Genomic DNA, 12,415 nt, shown 5'->3' on the forward strand with positions numbered 1-12,415 from the left:
TTTTTATAAATCCGTTCCACCAGTCACGACCACCCTCCCAACGCCCACCCAGTCTGGCCCATACCGCAGCCCACCCCACCGACGCGTGGGGCCAAGCACTGGCTTCCCTACGTGTCTGTGCCCGTCGGTGGCGTCGGCGTAGCTTTTCGGTTGCCTCGCCTTCCGTGCGTGGACCCGGCTCTGACACCGGGAGGAGCAGTAGGCGGGCCCGGTTTTGTCCACTGGACCACAGCCCACGGGGGTTCTATAAAGACCTGTTCTGTTCTTCCTCCTGCTTCCCTCGTCTCCCCCTTTCCGCGTCGCGTCGTCTCCTCCGATTCCTCTTCCTCCCTCCCACGCGCTCAATTGATCGGTCGCTGCTCGCCGAAGCTCGAGTCAGAATCCTCGCCTCTCCATCCAAAAACATGACGGGCACCGCCGGCGGCGACGGCTGCGGCGAGCAGTACTCGCGGATGATCCGGGAGCTCTGCGCGCTGCTCCTCACGATCGTCTCCCCCTCGCCGGCGGCGCTGGGGCGGCCGGCGCCCGGGATGTCGCCGGCCGCGGCGGCGGCCATGCTCCTCGGCGCGTCGATGGCGCTCATGCTCTGCGGTTCCGTCACGTTCGCCATCGGCCTCCTCCTCATGCCATGGGTCGCCGGCCTCGCCCTGCTCTTCGGCTTCGCCGGCGCCGTCTCCACCCTCTCCTCCGGATTCTTCGGTAAGGACGCCGCGCTCCCATGCAAGGACGAGACGCGGGGGCGGATCTGCTCCCCGATCGGCTCCGACATGCTCGTAGCGTAGCTCCAGCAGCAGCAGCAGCAGGGTAGATTTGATTTCTTTGTCCCTGAATATTATTAGGAGTCAAACAGAGTTGATGATCCCTGTAAAAATGCACCCTTTTGTTGTACACCTAAATCCCCGGAGATGGTTGCTTGTTGATTGAAGGAAACGTCACAAGAATTAAGTGATTGTTTAACCCCATGTTCTGATTTGTTACCACAAGCATTTCTTTATTTATTTTTTTCTTGTTCTTGAGGAGAAATCAAGATGCTAATACCATTTTTCTATGACAACACCAATGATATGCTACTAGTGAACACCTAGATTATTAAGGAAAAGATTCAAAAGATGAGGGTGACAAATCTTATCGTTCTGTTCATCTGCCAGTTGCTTGGTCAGTAGGATCACGAAACATGGTAGCGTGTGAGCTACGGAGCAGTACGAATTTGCTACCGGTTACCTCTGTCCGTACATAAAAAAGAGAGATGTGTGTAGAAGCAGCCTGTGCTGAGGGGACCTGCCGGACAGTGATGCGAGTGTTTTGAGCGAGTTCGTCAGCTGTGATAGAGAAGTAACGAGCATGTGGCTCACGAGCTGGCGATTACGTGTAAAAGTGTAGCGGGGATAGTTTGCTCGTCGCCATCAGATGGTAGCTGGTAGGGATCGGATCATGCGTCTTGCCTGAGCTCTTTGCAACACCACTTGTTAGGTCAGGATAAGATGCAATCTCTCATCCCAACACAAGTGCAGTTGTTAAGGGATGACAGCGATCCCTCACGGTTGGTTTTCGCTTGGGGAAGAACTCCGGATGGTTAACCTGATCATGTTGTTATTTGCTTGGACAGCGTAGTGTGAATTACTGTCACCTGTGTAACTAGTTTTGGGGCATCATAATTGTACGTTGACTGACGACTAGCATCTTTGACGTAGAGTACCAGGATGTGACACTAGCCACCTGTTTCCGTCACGGCCGCAGGAGGAAGAAATGTTTGATTTGAGAAGCACGTCTCAGCGTTCATCGAGTAGCGCTGAATGTTTGGTGCTCCGGGATGAAGCATCGGTCGTTGGAATATACGGGCTTGGCCCATTTATTTGTTCAATTAAAAGAATTAAAAGTTCAGTAATAAAAACTAAAGAGTTAAGTGTTTAGTCAACGTGGGAATTTGAAGAGGATTTTAATTGATTTAAATGGTGGACTCTGTGTACACCAATTGTAAAGTCAATAAAGGAGATTGGCGTGTCGCGCGCGCTCGCTTGCCTCGATGTGGCTGTGTCGTGACGAGCCGAGCGAGCGAGCGATGCGACGTGATGTGCTGCGGTGCGGTGAACCTTTTGCCAATCATCAGAGTCATCAATTGAAAGAATTCACTCCAGTAACCGCTAAGGAATAAACTCTGGAATATTCCAACGGTTACTGGTTTGATTGCAGCAGTTTGATTGCCTGGTTTGATTGCATTTGATGGCTGGACGAATTGATTGTGTTTGATGACTGTGTTGACTACTGGCGTCAAGGCTCATCCCTCCTCTCTCACTGCTCGCCTGTATAAGACGTCCTCCTCTTCTTCAGGAGATCTCTCTTCTCCCTATCTTTTGCATTCCCATGGCTAGGCACTGCGCGCATAAGTTCTAACGAGAGTAGAGCCTCCGGAACCTCGCCTTCAGCTGGAGATCTTGCTCAGGATAGGTGGGCGATAAGGTTTTTGGGAGCGTTCAACGCGACTGCTCGCTCCCTCCCTGTTCGTTTGCAACCTCTACAGCCGACCCCTGCAACGTCTACTTCCTGATGGCCGAGGACTTGTTCGTCTGCAACGTCTTCTTCCTGGTGGCCGCGCTGATCGACTACGTCCTCTTCTTCCTGCTACTTCCTGGAGGCCGTTCAAGGGACTACACTGCATCGACCTCTTTCGGCGTCTCGTTTGTACGACTACATCGACTGAGGCCATTTCACGATTAGTGCGACTAATCGGCGCATCCGGTGCCTCCGGCACTGGCCCCGCCCCAGGGTACATCCTAAATCATCTGTGCCTATTTTTATTCTTGTTTATTAGATGTTTAAACTTGAACACTGGCACATATTATTTTATCACTGAATCACTCAACATATTCATGATAATATTTTATATGTATATTTTAGAATTAAAATATACCGAAATATGCCTAGAATTCTAACATCGGTTTGGTTTCTTTTTTCTTCTTTAACACACTGGCTAGTTCGATTCAGTAATGTTTCACTTCACTTGTTTTCCTTTTTTTCTACTTTTGGTTTCGAGCTCAGTATTAGGCATATTCCAGCTTCTGAAGAAGTTTATTTAGTTCCTGCATGTGCTGAGATATGCTTTGCGCTGACCATATCTTCGTATTTTGTAACGCAAAAGATTGAGAAAACCAACCCTCTTTTCCTATAATCTGATATAAAGGACACCCTCCAACAGATAGAAAACAATCCCTTTCCCAGTAATTTTTTCTCAATTGAGGAAAACCATCTTCCAATCCCTTTTCCATACCATACCGTCGTCCAGCACCCCGCGCCAGCCTTGCCCCGCCGGCGAAGCCACCCCCGCGCCACCTGCGGGACGCCGGAGTTCCTGGCCTGGTGTGCTGCCGGCAAGAGAGAAGAGAGGGAGAATAAAAAAGTGAAAAAAAAGAAAAATGAATGTGCCACTGACATCTTGGACCCACCTGCTAGAGGAGATGTAAAGGGTATTCGGAAAATCAATCTGCGGGAGTACCTCTCCACAATATTCTTAGATTGTGGAGTTGCTCTACGGAGTGTATATCTTCAGGTTGATATGGGCGCCAGTAGTTGCATGTGGACAACTTGGAATTTTTCAGATGAGTTGATCGACAAGCATTATCCATTGCTTGTTGCAGGGCCGCTATTGGCACGCAATCAGAAGATTTGGCAGTAGGAGGACATTGTTCTCTGCAGGTTCCTCTGTTTCTGAACAAATGCAACGAGCCTAGTTGTCTGAGAATCAGTTACCTGATGCAGGTGAGTTGTGTGATCACGTATTCCTCTCTGGCTCTCTACGAGTCCGAGCTCCGAGCTAGAAACAATTTGCATCATCTGCATCCCTTCTGGTTTCAGGCTCCAGGTGACTGCTCCACTGTGCCAGGCGTCTCAGAGGAAGGGAGCAAGCATCTCATCTGTAAGGCCAGCCAGCCAAAACGCGTTGCCTTTAATCACTTTTCTCCTTGGTAATCTTGCTAGCCATTTGCTGAACAACTATTTCCTTTGGCCTAAAGCCCTAAACCGCTGCAAAGGAGCACCTCTCTGGAGCCCTCTTCAGACTGTAAAGCGCGCGAAGGCATCTCGCTGCATGCCTCCTGTCCAGATGTATTCTCTCGACCTTGCTTCAAGCACAAGCAGGGCACGCATTCCTTCCTTCTTCCCCCCTTCCTTCTCCTTCTCCACACAGCCAGCTAACGTTAAGCAACCTCACTACATATTGGCCTTGTACATTCTTGTAGCTACCTTCTTCTTGCTGCATCCATTGGCATTGGCACACAGATACACCGGCTGATCGATACACTGGTTGGTTGAGCTGCCGAGAAAAGCGAACCTCTCAGCGGGGGAGGAAGGGATCGAGTCGACATGAACGCCGGCATGTCGCCGCGGCCGAGCACGGACTGGGGCCCGATCATCGTGGCGGTGATCCTGTTCGTGGTGCTCTCGCCGGGGCTGCTCTTCCAGCTGCCCGCGCGGACGCGGGTGGTGGAGTTCGGCAACATGGGCACCAGCGCCATCGCCATCCTCGTCCACGCCGTCATCTTCTTCTGCCTCCTCACCATCTTCGTCGTCGCCATCGGCGTCCACGTCTACGCCGCCTAGCCAAGCTCGCGCGGCCAGCTCGGTTCTCAGGCTGCTTTTGACATGGTGAATCGGTGATGGTGTGCGCTTTGTGTAGTCCCTTGGTAATTTGCTCGTTTTAATTGCCCGGTTGTATTAGCACTCATTTGAGCTGGGGGCAGTGCAGTTGTCCGATGAGGATTTAGTTGTTCATGGACACAAACTTCAATTTGCTTGGCTTCTGTTTCTGGCAACCCAATGTTTCTGTTGAGAATTAGAGGATGCTGTGCGTTCTGTTGTTCCTTCATACTGTTTGCCAGATGGTAGCTTAGTGTTAATTCGCTTCGCAAATCACAACCACCATCACAGGAGAGTAGATTTCCAAAATGCCAGGTCATATTGACCGAACCAGCATAAAATGATTGCGGGTCTGCTGCTTTATTAGTATAAAAAATGCACTTTTTTTTTCCACTGGAAGCAAAATCAGGCAGGTCAATGCTCACTCCCACCACAGACCATCAGAGGAAACCTTTCGGGCCATTACCGGGCCGGGCCACCACCATGTTTACGTGTAAAATAATTGAATAAATAATCGGATCTGGGGCTGAGCTCGGCAAACTGTTTTTTTTTTTTTCAAATCGGCACCACGCCTGGTCCTTTTAGCGAATCAGGCTCAGACCGGGCTGGGCCTCGTTTGCTGCACCGTACCACCACCCCCCCCCCCCCCCCCCCCCCCCCTTTTCTCTCTCTCTCTCTCAAAAAAAAACACCCCGCCCGTATCACCACCCTGCCCACAGGCTACCTCCACCATTAGCCTTGCCTTCCTTCCCCAATCTTTTCTTTAAATCCCCAAATCCTTTAACTCTATTCTGACGGAGGGGTTTGAAGTCGGCAAAGGTAAAAGACAAAGAGGCGAATCGAGTAGCAGTCGAAAAGAATGGTGAATTTTTTAGTGAGAAAAATACTCGTACGTAGATAGTTGTAGGTGTCGTATAACAAAGTCATAAAAAGGATGATGCTAAACAAACTCATTGTAAAACAAGATGAGCAATGGAACTAAGAATAGTTTAACTGGTTAGATTTTTTGTTCCATAAGCTTAAATTTCAGTAACTTGTTTTGATTTGAATAAATGACAGCATTTTATAGTAAAAAGCAATATATCCTTTTTATATAATGAATTGCGAATTGTTTATGATGAATTTCGTCAATTTCAAGATCCGCGTATTCAAACGTCTGCGTTTCGGTGGGAAGCAACGGCGGCCTCCGAGGCAGTGAGATTCCGGCACAAGCAACGAACCCGACGCAACCCAGCAACGAACGAAACGGTACCGTGTGTCCGTGCCCTTCCTCCCCCCGCATCGCGCAGACTGGCCACCGCCCGGTCCCACCCGTCAGCCTCCCCATCCACACGCGCGGACCCACGTGGCCCAACCCTTTTGCGCGCATCAACACGTACACGGGAGGCCCAGCCAGCCCAACCAAATCAATCCACCTTTCCAGCACCCCTCGAGCAGGAAAAAGGAAATTTCCGAGAATTTCCATTGGCCGAAAAAAATTCAGCCGCAGGCCGCGACCTCCGCTCCCGTCTCCGGTCTCCGCCTCCCCCCCCTCCCTCCCCATCTTGTGGGAGCTCCCGATTCGGGGGAGGAGGCACCGCACGCCGCCGCCGCCCCCCCGCCTGCGCCGCCCGCGGATCAGCGCCGTCGCCGATCGGAGGGCCCCCTCGCTTCCCCCCCGGTGGGCGGCGCGCGGGGTGGGAGATGGACGGCGGCGCGGGGGCGGCCGGGCACGGCCGGAGGAGCGTCTCCTCCTCCTCCGCTTCCAGGAGGAGGCTCCCGCCCGCCGAGAACGGCCACGGCCATGACGGCGCCGCCGCCTCCTCCAGGAGGTCCTCCGCCTCCATCTCCCGGGGCAACTCCACGTACGTGCTCCGACCCGACGCGTCGCCTTGCTCATTTTTCGGTGCTAGGTTTTTGTTACCCGTAGACCGTAGCTGGTTGCCTCTCTCTGATTGCGTCGTGGTTGGGTGAGGAGGAGCGTTCGGTTCGAGCGTTGCGTGATGACCTGCTGTAGCTTCCATGTCTCGCTTCCTTTGCAACCTATAGGAGCTTCCTTAGCCTAGATTCGATTCTATTTTTATGGAATCGATGGAGGTTACGACATCTAGATTTGTACTTTCAGTTGCAATACAAACTGTTGAATCCCATTCGGCTGTTACAAGTTAAACCATGCACATACGCATGGCTCTGTTTTTGGAGTTTTGTGTAGCGTAAACTGTACACATTTCAACCAGAAGCAATTGCCTGGCACCAAAACGACACTGATTGCTGCTGCTTTCTGATTGGTCAACCATGTTTCTGCTGTGGAATGGAAAAAACTTTGTGCCCAGGTACCCACAGCTGAAAAATGCCTCCTCATGTAATGCTTTTTAGGTCACTGACCGGCGAGAGAACTGTGAAAAGGCTGAGATTGTCCAAGGCTCTGACAATACCGGATCACACAACCGTGCATGAGGCTTGTCGGAGGATGGCCTCACGAAGAGTCGACGCTGTGTTGCTGACTGACTCCAACGCTTTGCTCTGTGGGATCCTCACTGACAAGGTGAGGAATATGTGCCTCTTCACTCTACATGTCTTTGCTGCTTTAGAGATTCCTGATTTCTCACTGTATATGCTGTCTTTTGACAATGCTGACCAGGATATAACCACAAGGGTGATTGCTCGTGAATTGAAGATGGAAGAGACACCGGTCTCGAAGGTCATGACCAGGAACCCTGTATTTGTGCTTGCAGACACGCTTGCAGTTGAGGCATTGCAGAAGATGGTGCAAGGTACGTGAATGCTTTGACATTTTTCGCGCACCTTACCTGCGGTTATCTTAATGTTCCCTGAAAAATTTCCTTTGGTTCCAGGTAAGTTCAGACATCTGCCTGTTGTGGAGAATGGTGAAGTCATTGCACTACTGGATATTGCCAAGTGCCTGTATGATGCTATTGCACGGATGGAAAGGGCAGCGGAGAAAGGAAGAGCAATTGCTGCTGCTGTTGAGGGCGTAGAAAAGCATTGGGGAACAGCTGCATCTGGTCTGTAGTTCACATACTCCCTTACCTTTTCCATCTTCATTCTATTTTTTTAAAATAATTATGCTTTCAGCTTCACCCAACCCTTCTCATTTTATGTTTCACCTGTACTGACGACCTGTGTTATGTATAAAGTTTGCCTTCATGTCTTTGGCAGTGTGCCGCTTTAATCTTTTCTCCTTTTATTTTGCAGGTCCTAACAATTTTATTGAAACTCTACGAGAGCGGATGTTTAGGCCAGCACTGTCGACCATTATCTCTGAGAATTCAAAGTAGGTAATATCCTTTCCTTTTCAAATTAAGTGCCTTCTTGAGCATTCAGAAATATAAGTGCCAGTTCAGAACAACTTATTTCTTGATCTTGATTGCTTAGAGTGGTCACTGTTGCACCAACAGACATGGTGTTGACAGCATCAAAGAAGATGCTGGAATTAAAAGTGAGTTCAGCAGTTGTAGCCATTGAAAACAAACCTGGGGGAATTCTGACGTGAGTACCTTCTCTCAACCTAATTATAGTAACAGCTATTTCTAGATCTGTGTTAAACTAAAAGCCTTGCTTTGTTTTCTATGACAGGTCCAGAGATATATTGATGCGTGTTATCGCCCAGAATCTTCCTCCTGAGTCCACTACAGTCGAGAAGGCAAGTCTCATTATAATTATCTTTGTATTATTATGCAGTCACATTTCTTATTATCTACCTTCGTCAACTAACCACCATCATGTTTGAAACTCCTTTCCACAGGTCATGACTCAGAGTCCTGAATGTGCTACAGTTGACACCCCAATCCTTGATGCTCTTCACACAATGCATGAGGGGAAATTCTTACATTTGCCTGTTCTAGACAGGGGTATGTCTATGAACCATGAATGAGCTAAATCCAGCTGATGTCTTTTGTTTGATTGTTAAAGTATGCATGATGTGATGTGTGTTGTATTTATCCAGATGGGAATGTTGTGACTGTTGTTGATGTTCTTCACATAACTCATGCTGCAATTGCAACGGTGAGTGGCAACTTCCTTCTGCTTGGATCTAGTTCTGAATGTCTGGGTTATCTTGTGCATATAAATTATGTCTTACTCCTATGCGCATGCTTTTCGGTTTGAGGTTAGAAGCCATTTTTAGCTGTAAGATAATAGTGCCCACAATACTTGGTTGTTTAGTTTGCAAAGTAAAGTCTCGTGAATTTATTGCAATTTGTATTAATCATTATACACTGCTTGATAGAAGTAACTGTAGTAACTTTCAGTAGACTGCAAGGTCTGCAAGTTTCATGGACCATTATGTTCGTGTATGTTTACTCTACGGGGCGTGCTTGAATGCCTTATTACCTTTTTGTGTCTAGGTCGGAAACACCGGGGCAGCTGGGGCAGCTGGATCCGAGGCAGCATCTGCCATGATGCAGAGGTTCTGGGATTCAGCAATGTCCATTGGACCTCTAGATGATGACGATGACTCCAGAAGGTCAGTATTGCCCTTCCATCCTGAACTTACACTCTAATGGCTTTTGTGTGACTAATTTACCTGGCATTTTCTCAGTGAAGGATCAACAAAAGTGGCATCTGAGGCAACAGATATAGCAAGATCTGCCTTTTATCCAGCTTCTGGTTTATCAAACATGTTCGGGTTCAAGATTCAGGACAAGCAAGGAAGGATGCACAGATTTAACTGCGGTACAAATTAAATAATCTTTTTAGTTCGGTGATTTAACTTGCTTTCTGAACTTCATGCGTTTCGAATGTCAGACACGAGCAGCTTGACGGACCTGATAACTAGCATTCTTCAGAGGCTCGGCGATGACATTGATAGAAAAAATCTACCACAAATTTTGGTAATTTGGCTGAATCTACGTGCCTTTCTCAATATGTAACCCTCATCGCTATTTCAAATATCTAAGTTTTGTTCATTTGTGGAACCGTTTCACAGTATGAAGATGAGGATCATGATAAGGTCATACTTTCATCAGACAGTGACCTTATAGCTGCTGTTGACCACGCAAGACAGATCGGTTGGAAGGTAATTTCCTATTTTCAAGCAAAGATGAATAGATGGCTGTTTTTCCTGCCAAGGATGCTCATATCTAGGCTCCTCTTGCAGAGTTTGAGGTTGCACTTGGATTATGTTGGTGTTGGCCGCCGGAAGAGAGGCGGCGGTTCTTCAGATTTCGAGTACGCTGGAAAGGATGCATGGGCATCCGCGTACAGTGCTGTTGCCGCCGGTGCGGCTCTAGTTGCAGGCCTTGGGGTGATGGCTTACCTGAAGCGATCAGGTTAGGCTTCAAAGTCAAGCACGACAGGGGAGCACGCATTTGATCGTCTTGGTGATACAAATATCATTGAAATGACCAGAATGGCTGTGTAATTAATTCTTGTGAGGGAAAAGAAAGAAGAAAGAAAAAACTGTAATAATACTTCCCGGCAGTGGATGACCGCCTGCATACGTGTACACGGTGTTGGTCAAAGTTTTGGAGTCTCAAAGTCTTACCATGGCTGTCAGTGTATCATAAAATCACATGATGACTATACAAGCGAGAGAAGCATGATTGTGCCTTCACTTGTGCTGTTTACCGTCAGGCTGATCACTGATGCATGTGAAGACGTCTGTTTGATCAAATTCTGGTCGACCTTTCTGTGGCAAGTGCTCCTTGGGCTGCGAATTCAGTGTCTTGTTGATCCTGACTGCAAATTCAGTCGTCTCTGACTCCTAGCAGCAGTTTTATGGGGAACGGTTGTTATACGGACGTGAAGTCGCATGAGCATTGAGCAGTACCGGACCTGGGCCTTTGTGTATCAAGTTTTACATGACCATCATATGGCCCAACTTGGGACGTCACTTGCTCATTTTCCATTTCCCCGAGAACTAGGCGCCGCTGATCTCACCGGTCACCGTAGTAGTAGCTGTTTTCTGCACGGCTGGCTGGGATTAGCATGCCGGCCTGCACTGCACTTGCTCTGGCCTCTGGGCACCGATCGGCCATGATGCATGGCCCTGCTGCTCCTGCTCCTATCCATGGCGCGCGGTACGGACGACAGTGGGGGCGATATACATCCTGGTGCCAGCCACGGCGCTGCGGCAGAACCACTAGCCCAACTTGGCATGGGCGTACGATGCGGCGCGTGTTCCGCCGGCAGGGCTCAGGCATCGGCATTCGTCGGTGCGCCTGCTCCACGATCCCAGCACAACGGCACGAGCCGGAGCCAGGAAATGCAGGCGCAGCAACTCTCTACTACTAGTCGCTGCATGCATGTGCCGCCCGGCTGGCATGGACCAGCAGCAGCACCACCCACTGACCGAGCGCCGCGCGGGGCGCCTGCCGTGCGTTACGTTGCTCTGGCAGCGCAGGAACTGGGCGTGCGACGCCGAGAACGACAAGGCCGGCGGAGGAGCCGCTGCACGCGCAGCAGCAGGCCGGGGGCCAGATGTGTAGCGGAGCAGCGAGCCCCCCGGATCTGTTACTACGGCCACCGCTTCTGTTACGGGATCGTCGCAGGCGCCGATAGATATGATCGATGGAGCAGGCCGTGCCCACCTCATGAAGCTATCATCAGTACAGTACGTGCCGCCGGCCGCCGGCTCCGAACGAAGCTAGCTGTTCGTACCCACCTCGCGGCGTCCTCGCAGACGCAGTGACGACGAGGCGACGACGATGATGGACAGAACGACCGAGCTGATCCAAGCCTGAGCAACCAGTTATGAGCAGATCCAGATTAAAATCTACGGGACCAATTGCAAATGGGCCCCTCCGCGCTGCTGGCGAGCACGCACTATAGCATGCATATGCATGCATTGATCATAGGCCTTGTTTAGTTGCCTGTTTTTTATATCCAAAATTATTGTGCTAGCACTGTAGCACACTGTAGCATTTCGTTGTATTTGTGAATTATTGTCCAAATATTAACTAATTAGGCTCAAAAGATTCGTCTCGCGAAGTACAACCAAACTGTGCAATTAGTTTTTGATTTCGTCTATATTTAGTACTCCATGTATGTACCGCAAGCTTGATGTGATGGGGAATCTTCTTTTTGCATAGTGTTAAAGTTGGGATTTTGAAAGGCCCATACATGCCGCCAATGTATGAAGTGACCACCACACTACATAGGAGTAGTATCTAGCTGCTGCAGTACCTCGAGCGTTTGCATACAGACATACAATAATAGCGATGTTTGGATACTGGGTGCTAAACTTTAGCAGTGTCACAACGGATGTTCGGATGCTAATTAGGAGGACTAAACATAAGTTAATTATAAAACTAATTGCAGAACCCCTGTGCTAATTTGCGAGACGAATCTATTAAGCCTAATTAATCCATCATTAGCAAATGGTTGCTGTAGCACCACATTGTCAAATCATGAACTAGGCTTAATATATTAGTCTTGCGAATTAGACTCCATCTATGCAATTAGTTTTATAATTAGTCTATATTTAATACTCCTAATTAGCATCCAAATATCCGACGTGACATGTGCTAAACTTTGGCAGGAGTATCCAAACACCACTCTAGTCTCGTTTAAGCTTTAATTCGTCGTCGTCGTCGGATCCGGTACGGTCCTCCTCGTCCGCCGGCTGCAATAATGTGTGCTGTCGCCGGCCGCAATTGCTCGCATGCGCGTCGTCGTCGTCGTCGTCGGATCCGGTACGGTCCTCCTTGTCCGCCGGCTGTTATAATGTGTGCTGTTGCCGGCCCGGCGACCGTACGTGCCGGCGGTGACCACTGACCACCGTCGCGTCCATGCATATATACACACACATCTAATATTAAAGAGAGTAATGCTTCTGCCAAACTTT

The 12,415-nt window shown here is 49.3% G+C and overlaps 3 protein-coding genes across 3 annotated transcripts; all 3 read left to right on the plus strand.

Annotated features, from left to right (window-relative positions):
* Positions 1-265: 265 nt before the first annotated feature.
* On the plus strand, positions 266-962 carry LOC117854783 (uncharacterized). The gene has a single exon (XM_034737035.2). The coding sequence runs from the start codon at positions 405-407 to the stop codon at positions 780-782; it is 378 nt and encodes a 125-aa protein (XP_034592926.1). The 5' UTR covers positions 266-404; the 3' UTR covers positions 783-962.
* Positions 963-2,146: 1,184 nt separating this feature from the next.
* On the plus strand, positions 2,147-4,858 carry LOC117854784 (uncharacterized). The gene is made up of 3 exons (XM_034737036.2): positions 2,147-2,764; positions 3,633-3,753; positions 3,850-4,858. Exon 3 carries the CDS (start codon positions 4,357-4,359, stop codon positions 4,591-4,593), a length of 237 nt encoding a protein of 78 aa, XP_034592927.1. The 5' UTR covers positions 2,147-2,764; positions 3,633-3,753; positions 3,850-4,356; the 3' UTR covers positions 4,594-4,858.
* A 1,243-nt stretch (positions 4,859-6,101) lies between these two features.
* Positions 6,102-10,183, plus strand: LOC117858720 (CBS domain-containing protein CBSCBSPB1). The gene is made up of 14 exons (XM_034741846.2): positions 6,102-6,473; positions 6,985-7,153; positions 7,250-7,382; positions 7,464-7,634; positions 7,825-7,903; positions 8,005-8,118; positions 8,206-8,272; positions 8,375-8,480; positions 8,576-8,634; positions 8,976-9,094; positions 9,170-9,303; positions 9,376-9,461; positions 9,557-9,646; positions 9,728-10,183. The coding sequence occupies exons 1-14, from the start codon at positions 6,313-6,315 to the stop codon at positions 9,902-9,904; spliced, it is 1,665 nt and encodes a 554-aa protein (XP_034597737.1). The 5' UTR covers positions 6,102-6,312; the 3' UTR covers positions 9,905-10,183.
* Positions 10,184-12,415: the final 2,232 nt, after the last annotated feature.

Source organism: Setaria viridis, chromosome 5 (assembly GCF_005286985.2).
Source record: "Setaria viridis chromosome 5, Setaria_viridis_v4.0, whole genome shotgun sequence".
Lineage (NCBI taxonomy): Eukaryota > Viridiplantae > Streptophyta > Magnoliopsida > Poales > Poaceae > Setaria > Setaria viridis.